This window comes from Pyrus communis, chromosome 17 (assembly GCF_963583255.1).
Source record: "Pyrus communis chromosome 17, drPyrComm1.1, whole genome shotgun sequence".
In the NCBI taxonomy this organism is placed as follows: domain Eukaryota; kingdom Viridiplantae; phylum Streptophyta; class Magnoliopsida; order Rosales; family Rosaceae; genus Pyrus; species Pyrus communis.
In genome coordinates, this window is record NC_084819.1 from 4,501,509 (window position 1) to 4,513,378 (window position 11,870).

Genomic DNA, 11,870 nt, shown 5'->3' on the forward strand with positions numbered 1-11,870 from the left:
ATCATAATTCACACTAACAAGGACTCGAGAATATTGCATATTGTAAAGTTGGATCATTTACTCTGATACCATTTGTAACGTCCCGCCCTGAAAATTTACTCTTTTCGGTAAATAATTTCGGTGATAGGCCAAATTAAACTCTTATCTTTAGCTACCATTAATCGCGATTCTTTATCTAAATTCCTTAATTCCTCACATTTCTATAACCATATTTTAAAACTTCTAAAACATACAATTCAATTATCAATTTTATCCTCAATTTCTTCTATTAAAACCACTTCTCAACAAAAGATTATTTTTCGAGTATTTAAGGCTGCATTTAACTCTGTTAGACTACCTAGGTACCCTTGAGTGGGATCAAGCCTTTCGTAGTTCACAATTCAATAACCAAACCAATTTTGAAAAATATTCAATTAAACAAAATATCCAGCATTTGTGTTAATAATCAAAACGCATCAAATAGATATCAAAAACATAATTGGAATAACAAAATTTGCATAAAAATGCAATGTCAGCTCACTGACCATGCGCCGCCGTGGGTGGCAGTCGGCCGCCCCGACTCACCAAAAAATTTCATAATTTCTAAAAATTTCCAAATTTTACAGAAATGTAGGGCAAGTTAAGGGGACAACTTTTATACCTGAGCCGAAGTCCAACTTGGCCAAGAAAAGCCCCAATTTCACAAAAAACCCGCCGAAAACCATAGAATTTGGGTGGTTCAATCTATCGCCACCGGTGCTCTGCCGCTCCAACCAAGGCTGGGGACATGTTCTTGGGTCCACTAGAAGTCCATTGGTAGTGGTGGTGGTCGGAGTTACCTTCAAATTTGGTGTATTACCACCACGAACCCGCTGCACCCACTATGCGGGTTTTTGTAGTTTCAAGGCCAATTTCCATCGCTCCATGGGTGGACAACGAAGAAGAAGAGTCATGATGATGGATGTAGGCGATGGAGTGTACTAATTCGTCGGAGAAATGACGCAACACCGTTGAAAAATCACACGGGGACGCCGGGTCCTAACCAGGTCACAAAGGACAAACGGGTGGAAGGGAAGGGACCGGTTTCCCCTCCATCTCACCTCCCCCTTTTCCTCTCCTTGTTTCTCATCCCCATTGATTCACTCTTCTTCTCTCTTTCCCCCATTGGTCACCCATTTTCTTCCTTCCTCTCTTATTGTTCCTCCCCTTCTCTTAGCCACTCCTGTGGCTTCCCTCTTTTCTTTCTTTCTTTTTTTGTTTTTTGTTTTTGTTTTTCTCAAGACAAGGCTCCCATAATTATGGAGCCTTCTAGAATTCATAACGAAATGACTATTTTGCCTTTATCTTCGTTCCTTTCTATTTCATTCGTTATAACTCCGTTTATTTTTCATACCCATAAATCGATTTATTTTCGATTTTTCTCTGCATTTTCATATATTTAAATTTTCAGGGTATTACAATTGATAACGTCCGTAATTTGGTCATTTGGCTCCACAACAGATTCAACTGTAACCACTGCTCGGGTAATGTGGAAGGATAAGCATATTATATTTTTTCTCCATGATGATTCCACGTAGTATAGATTTCCATCATCCCATTTCTGACTAAATGGTATCGAACAATTTCAAAATATTCAATCATCAAGTTGTTACACTTTCTACAAGGACACCAAATTTAAGTTGAACAGCGGTTTTTTGCAATTGCAAAATCAATGAACTCATTTATTCCATCCAAATAATCATCAGCACATCTATTAGGACTATGTATCCACTGTTTGTCCATTTCACCTGCAAAAAAAAAAAAAAAAAAAAAAAATTCGAAGGGTTACAACAACTTCAACTATGACATGCCACTTTATGCATCTAGTATGGGTCCTATCTTCTTGGAGAATGCATAGTAACGTGCTGTAATTTACGGTTCCAACACATTAGAGCTCGATCGTGGGAAAATTTCGGCAGCTACTCCTTGCAATTCTTGAAGTGCATGATGTAGATACAAAAAACTACGATGCACCCGAAGAACACAAAGAGATGGTACCACATTTCCCACATTCAAACTCTAATGCGTGAACCACAAAATACAACATGTAACTATGTATTCTCAAACTGTCCAAAATTTTGGGACAATTCAAGAATTAATTGGACTGCAGTCATGCTTTCGCATCCATTCGCAAAATTCAACTAATTCTTAAACGAGAAACTAAGCTCATATGAACATTGCAAACCATTTCTTGTACATCCATACAAAAATGTTTGCATACAAATACGTAAACTCACAACACTTATAAACTACATACAACATAATTTAAATGAATGAAAATTAAATAAGGTAGTTAAGAAAAATTTATACCTCCAACTATTGGAAACTCCAGCAGGGGAAGGCAGCTGCTGCAATTGTTTTGCAGCTTCTGCCTTCCTGCACTCTGGTTAAGTTCAACAAAGTGAAAGACTTTGCACGACGAAAACATCGTCGTGCAAAACCTTGTGCTTCAACTTTTTGCCGCCATCCAACTACACTTTGCCGCGATTTTATAACACATTGCGCGACGAACTAGCCATCCAACTATGCTTTGTTGCGTTTTTATAACACATTGCGTGACGAACCATAGTTCATTGCGCATTACTTTTTTTTTTTTTTTTTTTTTTTTAACATTCGTTTTTCGAAAGAAAAAAGAATTTATTTTTCCATTCACTCTTTGAATTTTTTCAAGCCACATAAATATTTAATAAATCAAGAATTTATTTCATTATACCATTTGTGCATAATTAATTAATATACATATTTATTAAAATGCATTAATTTTATTTATAATAAACATTAAGTACATATTTAATTAAACTCTTCATACTAAAAAAACTTAAAAATCAGATCTAATTATTAAATAAGCAATAAAATAAAAATAAAAAACCCTATTCTACTCATTTGCTGGTAGTTCTGATTCTTGTTGTAGTTCAATCGCGTGTTGATTATCAAACTTCCACTCCCGGAAACGCAACTTGAACATGTTGTCAATAGCCTTCATCAGATTTGGGTTACTTTTGTCAATGTCCCAATTAGGCTATCATGCAAAATTAATAAATTAAAAGCTCACTATTATATTATATTTAACAAACATTATTATTTAACTAATAAAATTAACACATACAACTAACTCATCAATCATGTGCATCTTTAGCTCCTCAGGGATGGCTCTCCAAGAATCCCAATCCGCATCACATTTGGTACGCAACAATGCTCCAACGTAGGACCATAAGCTGGCATGTTGTTCTGACTTCACAACCCCTATTACTTCGTTAGTAGTGATTCGGTAACGATTGCGATCATAATTGTGTCGAATCCGTACCCGCAACAAATTTCTTCTTGTCTATCCACAAAATATATTTTCATAATATTGAAGCTAAGTAAATTTTTTATACAAAATGCAAAATTTACAACGCAAACCTTGTTTGGAACCTTCGCTATCCGTTGTCTTTAACAAACATGCACCACTGTCACCCATCGTACCAACAATCAAATAACAAACTAATTATAATCTGCAGACTTGGTAAGCGTTTTCAAAATGAATTGTGAAGAATAAAGAGAGCAAAAGTGCAAATTTATAGGAAGGTTAGGAACTTTGCGCGACGAAGACTCTGTCGCGCAAACATCTGCACTAAATATAATATTGATTTCTTTGATTCAGATGCACTAAAAATAATTTGCACGACGAAGGCTTTGTCATGCAAGGTTTTGCACAGCAACAACCTTTGTCATGCAAGGTTTTGCACAGTGACAAGCTTTGTCGCGCAAACATTCTAGTGACGAACGTGATTGATTGTAATTATGAAGTTTACGTATACATAGATATCTATGTTTATGTAAACTTCATAATTACAAACAAATTTTCAATTATAATATTTATTCTAAAAATAATTAAAACCTTAAATAAATTAATATTATATTCCATTCAATTATTTAAAAAACCAAACAGGAATTAAAGTTTAATTAAGTCTAAATACATAACTTATAAAAAACCTTAAATTTAATTAGTCCTAAAAATATAAATTTAAAACTACTAGTTCGATGGTTCTCCATTCCGCTCGACGTCATAACGCCACCGCTTGAATAACGAGAAGAATCAACTTTTTGGAACTCACCAATCGCTAGTTTTTAGGTGCCTGCTCATGGAAGGAACTTCAAAAGTGGGAGTCAAATGCATCCCTATGTACTTTTTTTGTCATCGATCCAGCTGAGGGGAGTAAGAGAGAGAAGATCTGTAAATTTGGTGAAAATAAGCAATTAGATAGTAAAAAAGAAAGACGTTTTAGCTTTTTAAGAAGCTGAAAGCTTGTAACTAATTGGGTGTCGACAACCACACTTGTCAAGTTATACAAATTTGAATTTGAATCAATTGGGATTCAAAAAAATTGCACATAAATCCGGAAGAAGATGAAAATTGAAGCAGACTATATGCACTCGGCAATTGTGACTCACCCAAAACAAAGGAAATACCTGCATACTCTTTCACTCTTTCCCTAGGTTCAGTCCATTGACTGTGGATTGTAAACAAAAACATTATCAACAACATTATTAACGTTATCAGCAGAAAAATTTAAAAGAAACAGGCCCAACATTTTAGCAAGACAGATGAGATTATAAATGTTATTAAAAAGAGTGGTAATAGAATGCAGTGCAGATTTTTAGATGGTGATATTACTCTACTGCATTTATCTATGTCAATATCTCCTTATGAAGATGTGAATGCAGTAACCTATAAATTGTTTGAATTCCAGAAATCAGTGAATTCTCAATTGCATTCTCAAAGAATATATACATGTATGTTTGGGTAATCTGGGTAATTTAATCCCCTTGAAATTCACAAATTAACCTATGCACAAAAAGTCACAAATTTCAGTAAAAACTCAAAGGCAAAAAAAAAAAATTAAACAACTTAGGAAGTAAATACCTCAAGCACCTCGAACCCTACACACAAAAGTGGCAAAAAAAATGATGACCACTTCTTCCTGAAAATAAAAAAGAACCAAATCATACATGACCCAGAAAGGGCTTGCAAGCTCGCACAATAAAACCCTAAAATTGGAAGATGAATGTTTCCTGCACGAAAAAAACGAAAACAGACTAAACAACGGCACACAAAGCACAGAAAAATAAAGAAAACGCTTAGCAAAAAAGGTGTAAAGTCAAATTTTTACAGCAATCAATTCAAAAATTTTCTTGCTAACCAAACAGAAAATAAAGCAATCCATGAACAAACACACCTAAACCGCGGAAAACAGCGAGAAAAACAGGCTAAACACCCTTCCACAAGATCCGATCGGAATCGAAACAGAAAGACAGACAGAGAAATAGAAAGAAACAGAAAGAAGAATTGAAAAGGAAAGTGAAAAGTGAAAGATGCTTCTTACCTAGAAAACACAACACGAAAAAATGAGAGGGGCAAAATGGCCAAATCATCATACAAACCCAGCCGAAAAAACATGAAGAGAAAGAGGGGTAAAACCGGGTGGGCACTGTTAATGAACAGTAACTAGCCGGGGTTTTAGAAGAGAGTAAATTTCACTTCAAAATTGGTAAAAACCCAAGGATCTGCAAGTGTCTCCCAAGATTACAGAATTGAAATCAATTTACACGACATTGTGTTAGCAATCCTTTTCGTATAATCAGCTTCGTTCTATTTTAATCCTCAAAAACATCATAAACTGAACTTATATCCCCATTAACAATGGAATCAGTATCTTTCATTAACTCTGTTAAGCCATCCAACAAAAGGTAAATTTCATCTCTCAGCCGATTTGTTGTGTCCCCCACCAAAAAGGGTGAAAATCCATCGCCCACATCAACCCAAGCACAGCCAGGATCCTTCCTCACACCCAAGTCCCTCATGAAAGTCCTCACTCTCGCTAGGTTATTCCAACAACCAGCAGCAGCATACATGTTAGCAATTAACACATAGTAACCAGAATTTTCCGGTCTCATTTCTAACAGCTTCCCGGCTGCCCATTCCCCTATCTCCATATTTCCATGGATCCGACATGCTCCAATAAGTGTAGCCCACATAGCAGAAGTTGGCTTGTAAGGCATCCTTGAGATAATCTCCTTTGCTTTGTTTAGTAGACCGGCCCTCCCAAAGAGATCAACCATGCAGGCATAGTGCTCCAAATCAGGAGTTATACCGTATACACTCAGCATCTTTTCAAATAGCATTTGGCCTTGGATTACTAGACCGGAATGGCTACAAGCTGATAAAATTGAAACCATAGTTACATGATCTGGTTTTATGTGTAACAAGTTCATCTCTTTGAATAACTTCAGTGCAGCTTTTCCTTCACCCTGGACTCCATATCCCGCAATCATGCAAGTATAAGTTACTTCATCCCTCTTCGACATTGAATCAAATACTCTTTTCGCCTGTAAAACCTTGCCCGATCTGGCATACATGTCCACAAGCGCATTCCGTAGCAATAAACAATCATCAAACACTACACGTTTTGTAATGTAGCAGTGGAACTCCTTCCCATGTTGAAGGTTTGCTACCCGAGCACAGAGAGGGAGGATGCTGGCAATAGTAACATAGTTAGGTTCAATTCCTGAACACAACATCTCCCTAAATAAGAATGAAGCTTCCTCAGCTCGATCCATGTGAGAATAACCAGAAAGCATGGAGTTCCAAGTAATTATACTCCTATCTTCTATCAATTCAAACAAAGTATAAGCTTTCCTAAGGTCTTTGCACCTAGAATACAATGTAATCAATGCATTATTAACATTATCATAACCATCACAACCACTACGAATCGCAAAACCATGAATTTCCTTCCCTAATTTAATGGCTCCATTGTGGGAACAAGCACTCAAACCAATCGTCAATGCTACTGAGTCCAATAAAATACCATAACTTATCATTTGAGAAAGCAACTCAAGAGCGCCCTTAAAATTACCTGTCCTCAAGCACCCACCAGCAATGGTATTCCAAAGTAAGATATTAACCCCAATACCCTCCATCTGCATGTTTCCAAACAGCTCGAATGCATCCGTCCACATGCCCTTGGAGGAATAACCAGAGATCATTGCATTCCAAGAAATTGCATCCCTTGTGGGCATTTTGTCGAATAAGTGACGAGCAACGTCGAGAAGCCCAAATTTCCCATACATGGAGACCAATGAATTATGCACAAATAAATTCCACTCCTGACAACGAGCATCAATGGACTTATGCACCTCCCTGCCAAAACTTATATCCAATTTTTCACCACAAGCCTTGAGAACAGATGGGTAAGTGAAACAATCTGGCCTAATCCCCTTGTTGACCATTTGTTTATACGTAGAGAGAGCCTCATCCAAAAGTTCATTTTTAACATATGAAGAGATGAGCACATTCCAAGGTAGAGGATGCAATATATTTGAATTCTCAAGAATGATACGAGCCTCAGCATGGAGATTAAAGCTTGAGTAAAATGTAACCAGCTTGGGAACCAAAATGGGGTGTTGTTCAAACCCCAATCTGACAATATGTGCATGAAGTTGTTCACCCTGTGGTAATGCTTTATGGTTGGCACAAGATAAGATAACAGAAGAGATGGAATGTAAGATAAGGTCACGAGTAGGAGAAGCGGCATGGAGCTGGACAAGGGAGATAGTTTTGAATGCTTTTGATAAATTTCCTTGGTTTGCATAATGCTTGATGGATGTAAGAAGAGAATCTATCATAGAATCATCAACAGCCGAACCTGTTTCCGAAATACATAAAGCAGATGATTTCCCAAATTGTTTCGTTCCTTCCTTCCAGCTTTTAGGTATGAATCTTTGGATTTGAGATATAGAAAGGCCTCTTGGGATGAAACGAGAATAAGATGGTGGCATACACTATAAAGTATCTTCTGCACATAATAACATGGTAAGCAAGAACTGATCACATGACTTTGCCCGAATTTGCAGCAGGTGTCTCGAGAAAACTGGCTAATAGGAGATCCACTTTTGATTATTAAGATCAGGGACAACTGATCAGATTAAAAAGAAAACCATATCCCTCCTAAAAAATAATTAGACAAAGTGTTAGAAAGGGCATATTTTATACAAGACTTTTTAGCCAAAATGGTCCTTGAGATTGTCATAACTACTCATTTGAGTCCTTAACATTTAAAATTGATAGAAGTACTCCATGAGATTGTCCATCATCAATCATTTTGGTCATTCTGTGAAAAATCTTTGTTAAATTTAAGAAACCACCAGTTCAAGTGGAGGGGTTGATATAACAAAAATACCCTAAATTTAACAGAGATTTTCACGAAAAGACCAAAATAATTGACAATGGACAATCTCATGGACCACTCTGTCAATTTTAAATCTCAAGAACCAAAGTAAGGAGTTGTGCCAATTTCATAAATTATTTTGGCCAAAAGACCTTTATACAGTCATGAAATGTGAGACCAGTCACCATATGTATACATCTTAAATGGTTCATATACAATAACTTGAAAGTAGGGTGTGTTTAAATTTATGCGTGTGCTTGTGTGCGCGCATGAGGGAGTGCCTCAAACTACGACCAAATTGATCAGTAAAAGTAAATGACAAGAAAAAAAAAAAACTTTCTCTCTCCCTCTGAGAGACCTTTTCTCCTCTGTGAGAGTTTTCTTTCCCTTTTAGTGAGGGTCTTCAGCTTTTCCTCCTACTCCGGCGCTGACTCCGGCTTCGGCTGGAGTTGGTTGCCTCTTTTCCTTTTCTTCTTCTGTTTTCTTCTCCTTTTCCCTTTCTCTACTCTGTTGATTTTCTTCCTCCTTCCTCTTCCTTCTGCCCTTCTATGTGAGATTGGCTTTCTCCAGGTTTTTCTGCCCTTTTGTTCTGGTATTTCCCCCACTGCGACCTCCGATCTCACTTTTCATCGGTCTCGATCTGACAGTTCCACTTCCAACCTTCCCTTTTCTTCTTCTCTCTCACTTTTTCCACCTCCATGACTCTACTCCAACCATTTCCTACCTTTTCCATGTGCTTCTGTCCTACATCATTCTCACAAATGTCTGATTCTGCAACCATCTCTTCCACCCGCGTTGTGCGGTTTTCTAGGAAGGTGTGCAGAGCTTCGACTCATATGGTGTACCCACCACCACCTTCCACTTGTATGCTGTTTTCAACTTTGTTGCTAGGGGTAAGTTCTTTCCCTCTAGCTTCTTCCTTTGGTGGCTGCGGTTTCGATTTGTGTGGTGTATGGTGGAGGACACTGGCGCCTTCTTCTTTGGGGCTATGTTTGGTGCGATCTCTGGCCTGGGATACTGGGTTGTGGTTGACGGCCGGTTCTTCGACGGCGGAGGAGGATGCTAGTATTGTAGGGTTTTATGTTTTGTGTTTTTCTGTTTTGGGCCTTTCTCTCGGGTTGGGCTTTTGTTTAGTGTTGGGGGTTCACTTTTTGTGTTGTATTTGCGCCCCTTTGTCTGTAATTGTGTTCTCTTGGTAATGAAACTCCTTTGTCCAAAAAAGTAAATGACAAGACAACACATAACAGGTTTTGGTTAAGTACTTTGCAAAACAAAAAGTACCATGGCAAGTTACACAGTTTCTGATGTGGCCACTGGCACAGTAACAAATTCTGAATTTTTGGGAACGCACAAGTAGAGTCCTATTCCTTCACAGCGCCCAGCTGCTTTTCTACTTTTCCACATCCATTGGCACAACAACCATTTTCTTTAATCTTTTATAGGCTTAGGGAGTAGAATTTATGGTTGATTACTTTAGGATGTAATCACCGTTTAAAAGCTTAGGGTATAGGATAAAAAGATATGAAATGGTGTTTAGGTATGCAGCTTTTCGGCCCTTTGTTTTCTATTTTTAATTTAATTTTTTCCCATTTCTGAAATCAATTATTGCTATTTCTTCTGTGTATTTGCTGAAATTTGTGTTCAACTAGTATTAGATGTGAATTTACAACTAAAAGCATAAACTAACTTCAGCACGCCTAAAACCCTTCCCGAGGGCGACTCCAAGTCTCAAATTTTTGTATTTTCTTGGGTGATTCTATGTTTTTAATTTTTCTGGGTTTGACTTCTTCTGTTATTCCACTGCCTATTTGTTTACCAAAATAACAATTTAGGTACATTTTGTTATATTTCATTGCAATATCAAATAAAGTTCGTATTTTAAAATCTCACTACAATTTTTTTGGTTATACTGTTGGTGGGTATCTCTAACTATGCCCTTAAGGAGGAAGGCAAAGAAAGGATAGACCTGGGTTTGGGACACAAAATGGATCTTTAGATTTCTGTAAAAATACTCTATGCCCTTTCGCTATTGGTGATAAGTGTTCATGAATATTTATGCTTTAATATAGCTGTTACAGGAGTAAGTTGTTTGACTAAAATCCTAAGAAGATTAGGGTAGAGTTGTTTGGGTTAATATTTAACTTTGGGCTTAGAGGAAAGAAAGCCCAAAAGAGTTCAATGAGAGGAGTTTCTGCCCGAAGCCCAGCACCAAGCCCAGATGCCCATTTCAATACAACATGATGGCTCCCCATTAATGCAAAGATTAAGTGCTTATAAGGAAGTGACAACCGATGGAAATCCACCAACTCTCGGCCCAAAAGCACTTTATGAATTTCATAGCATGTAAAATATTGATGGCTCACTACCCTCCAGTTGCTTTCGGGCAAGAGCAGAAATAGCAGAAGTCAGGTTAATTCGCCTATAAAAGGAGGAAGAGGGCCTAGAGACAAAGACACTCAACCAATCAAACAAACAAACATACAACTTGTCTCTCAGTCAAGCAAATACACAGAAAGTCGTGCTTTGTCCAAACTTTGCACCTTTTTAGCCTTAGATTACCTCAGAAAGACACATTTCGTCTATGTAAAAACTCTGCTACCTTTTCCTAAATGTTGTAGTATCGATTTCTCTTGTATAAACTATTTTTCAGTCATCCTTTGAAGTACTCAATCCTTTTCTAACTGCAAAGAGAAGAGATCACAAGACGTTTAACCTTGCCCGACAAGGTGAAATCTTGTCCGACTTTCTTTGTTTTGTCTTTCAATTAATAGATCTGGTGTTATAATGCATTCCCCAGTTTGTATTCAAGTTATTTCCAGTCTTGTGATGACTTAAACCCCCATCAGTTCTCAAATCTGGTTCACATAATGGTTTTATCGTCATAAGGAGATTAAAATGAATTAAACTGATGACTTGATCAAATCTAGACCTTCACCCCTTAAGCATACAAGATAACTAAAAGTCATTGATCTCAAGGCATAGAAAAGAACATAATGTAAACTTAACTCATCTACGACAATCCTTTGATAAACAAGAAGTCAGAAATAACTTGGGGCGCAAGTAATCGGCCTAAAACATACTTGTTCTACATTTGCCATACAGAGATGGCAGTGGCACGCCTAAGCACTTAGTTGGTTTTGATTGTAAGCCTCAAGGCCTACACCTAAGGCCCTACAAAGGCACCTTTTAGAACTAACTTTGTTCTCCTCTTGTAGCATTGCAACAAGCAGGAGCCCAACAATCAACCAAAGTGCTAACTCCTCAGGGAGCTGTGTACTTGAGCCAGGAATGCCCACCAGCCAAATTTCCTGGCCGAACATAGTTTTGGCACGCATGGTGAGATCACAAATCTTGTATGCCAAGAAGACAAAGGAAGGAACAAACCGTCAGGTGGAAATCAAAGCAAAAACCACCCCCGATACATACCAAGATCTGACATGGCAAATCTACCCAAAGACTTACAAGGATCCGCCTTGATGGAAAGCCCGACCCCTTCTGAGAAATTAGGAGAAAAGGTCACAAATGAAGACTTGCAGGCTACTATGATGGCTGTGATAAGGAGTATGGAGAGAAACTCTCTACAAACAAGAAAGGTAGTAAGCAGACTCTGTTCCTTAACAAGACATCTGCAAAGAAGGTTGG

At 37.6% G+C, this 11,870-nt stretch overlaps 1 protein-coding gene and 1 long non-coding RNA gene across 2 annotated transcripts; both read right to left on the reverse strand.

Moving 5' to 3' along the window:
• Nucleotides 1-4,455: 4,455 nt before the first annotated feature.
• LOC137721701 (uncharacterized) lies at nucleotides 4,456-5,336 on the reverse strand. Its single transcript, XR_011066703.1, has 3 exons — nucleotides 5,238-5,336; nucleotides 4,925-4,982; nucleotides 4,456-4,511 (listed from the first exon to the last, which is right to left on the reverse strand). It is a non-coding gene; the product is annotated as an uncharacterized lncRNA (long non-coding RNA).
• A 304-nt stretch (nucleotides 5,337-5,640) lies between these two features.
• LOC137723605 (pentatricopeptide repeat-containing protein At1g71490-like) lies at nucleotides 5,641-8,003 on the reverse strand. Its single transcript, XM_068462803.1, has one exon. It carries the CDS (start codon nucleotides 7,837-7,839, stop codon nucleotides 5,656-5,658), a length of 2,184 nt encoding a protein of 727 aa, XP_068318904.1. The 5' UTR covers nucleotides 7,840-8,003; the 3' UTR covers nucleotides 5,641-5,655.
• Between the last annotated feature and the right edge of the window lie 3,867 nt (nucleotides 8,004-11,870).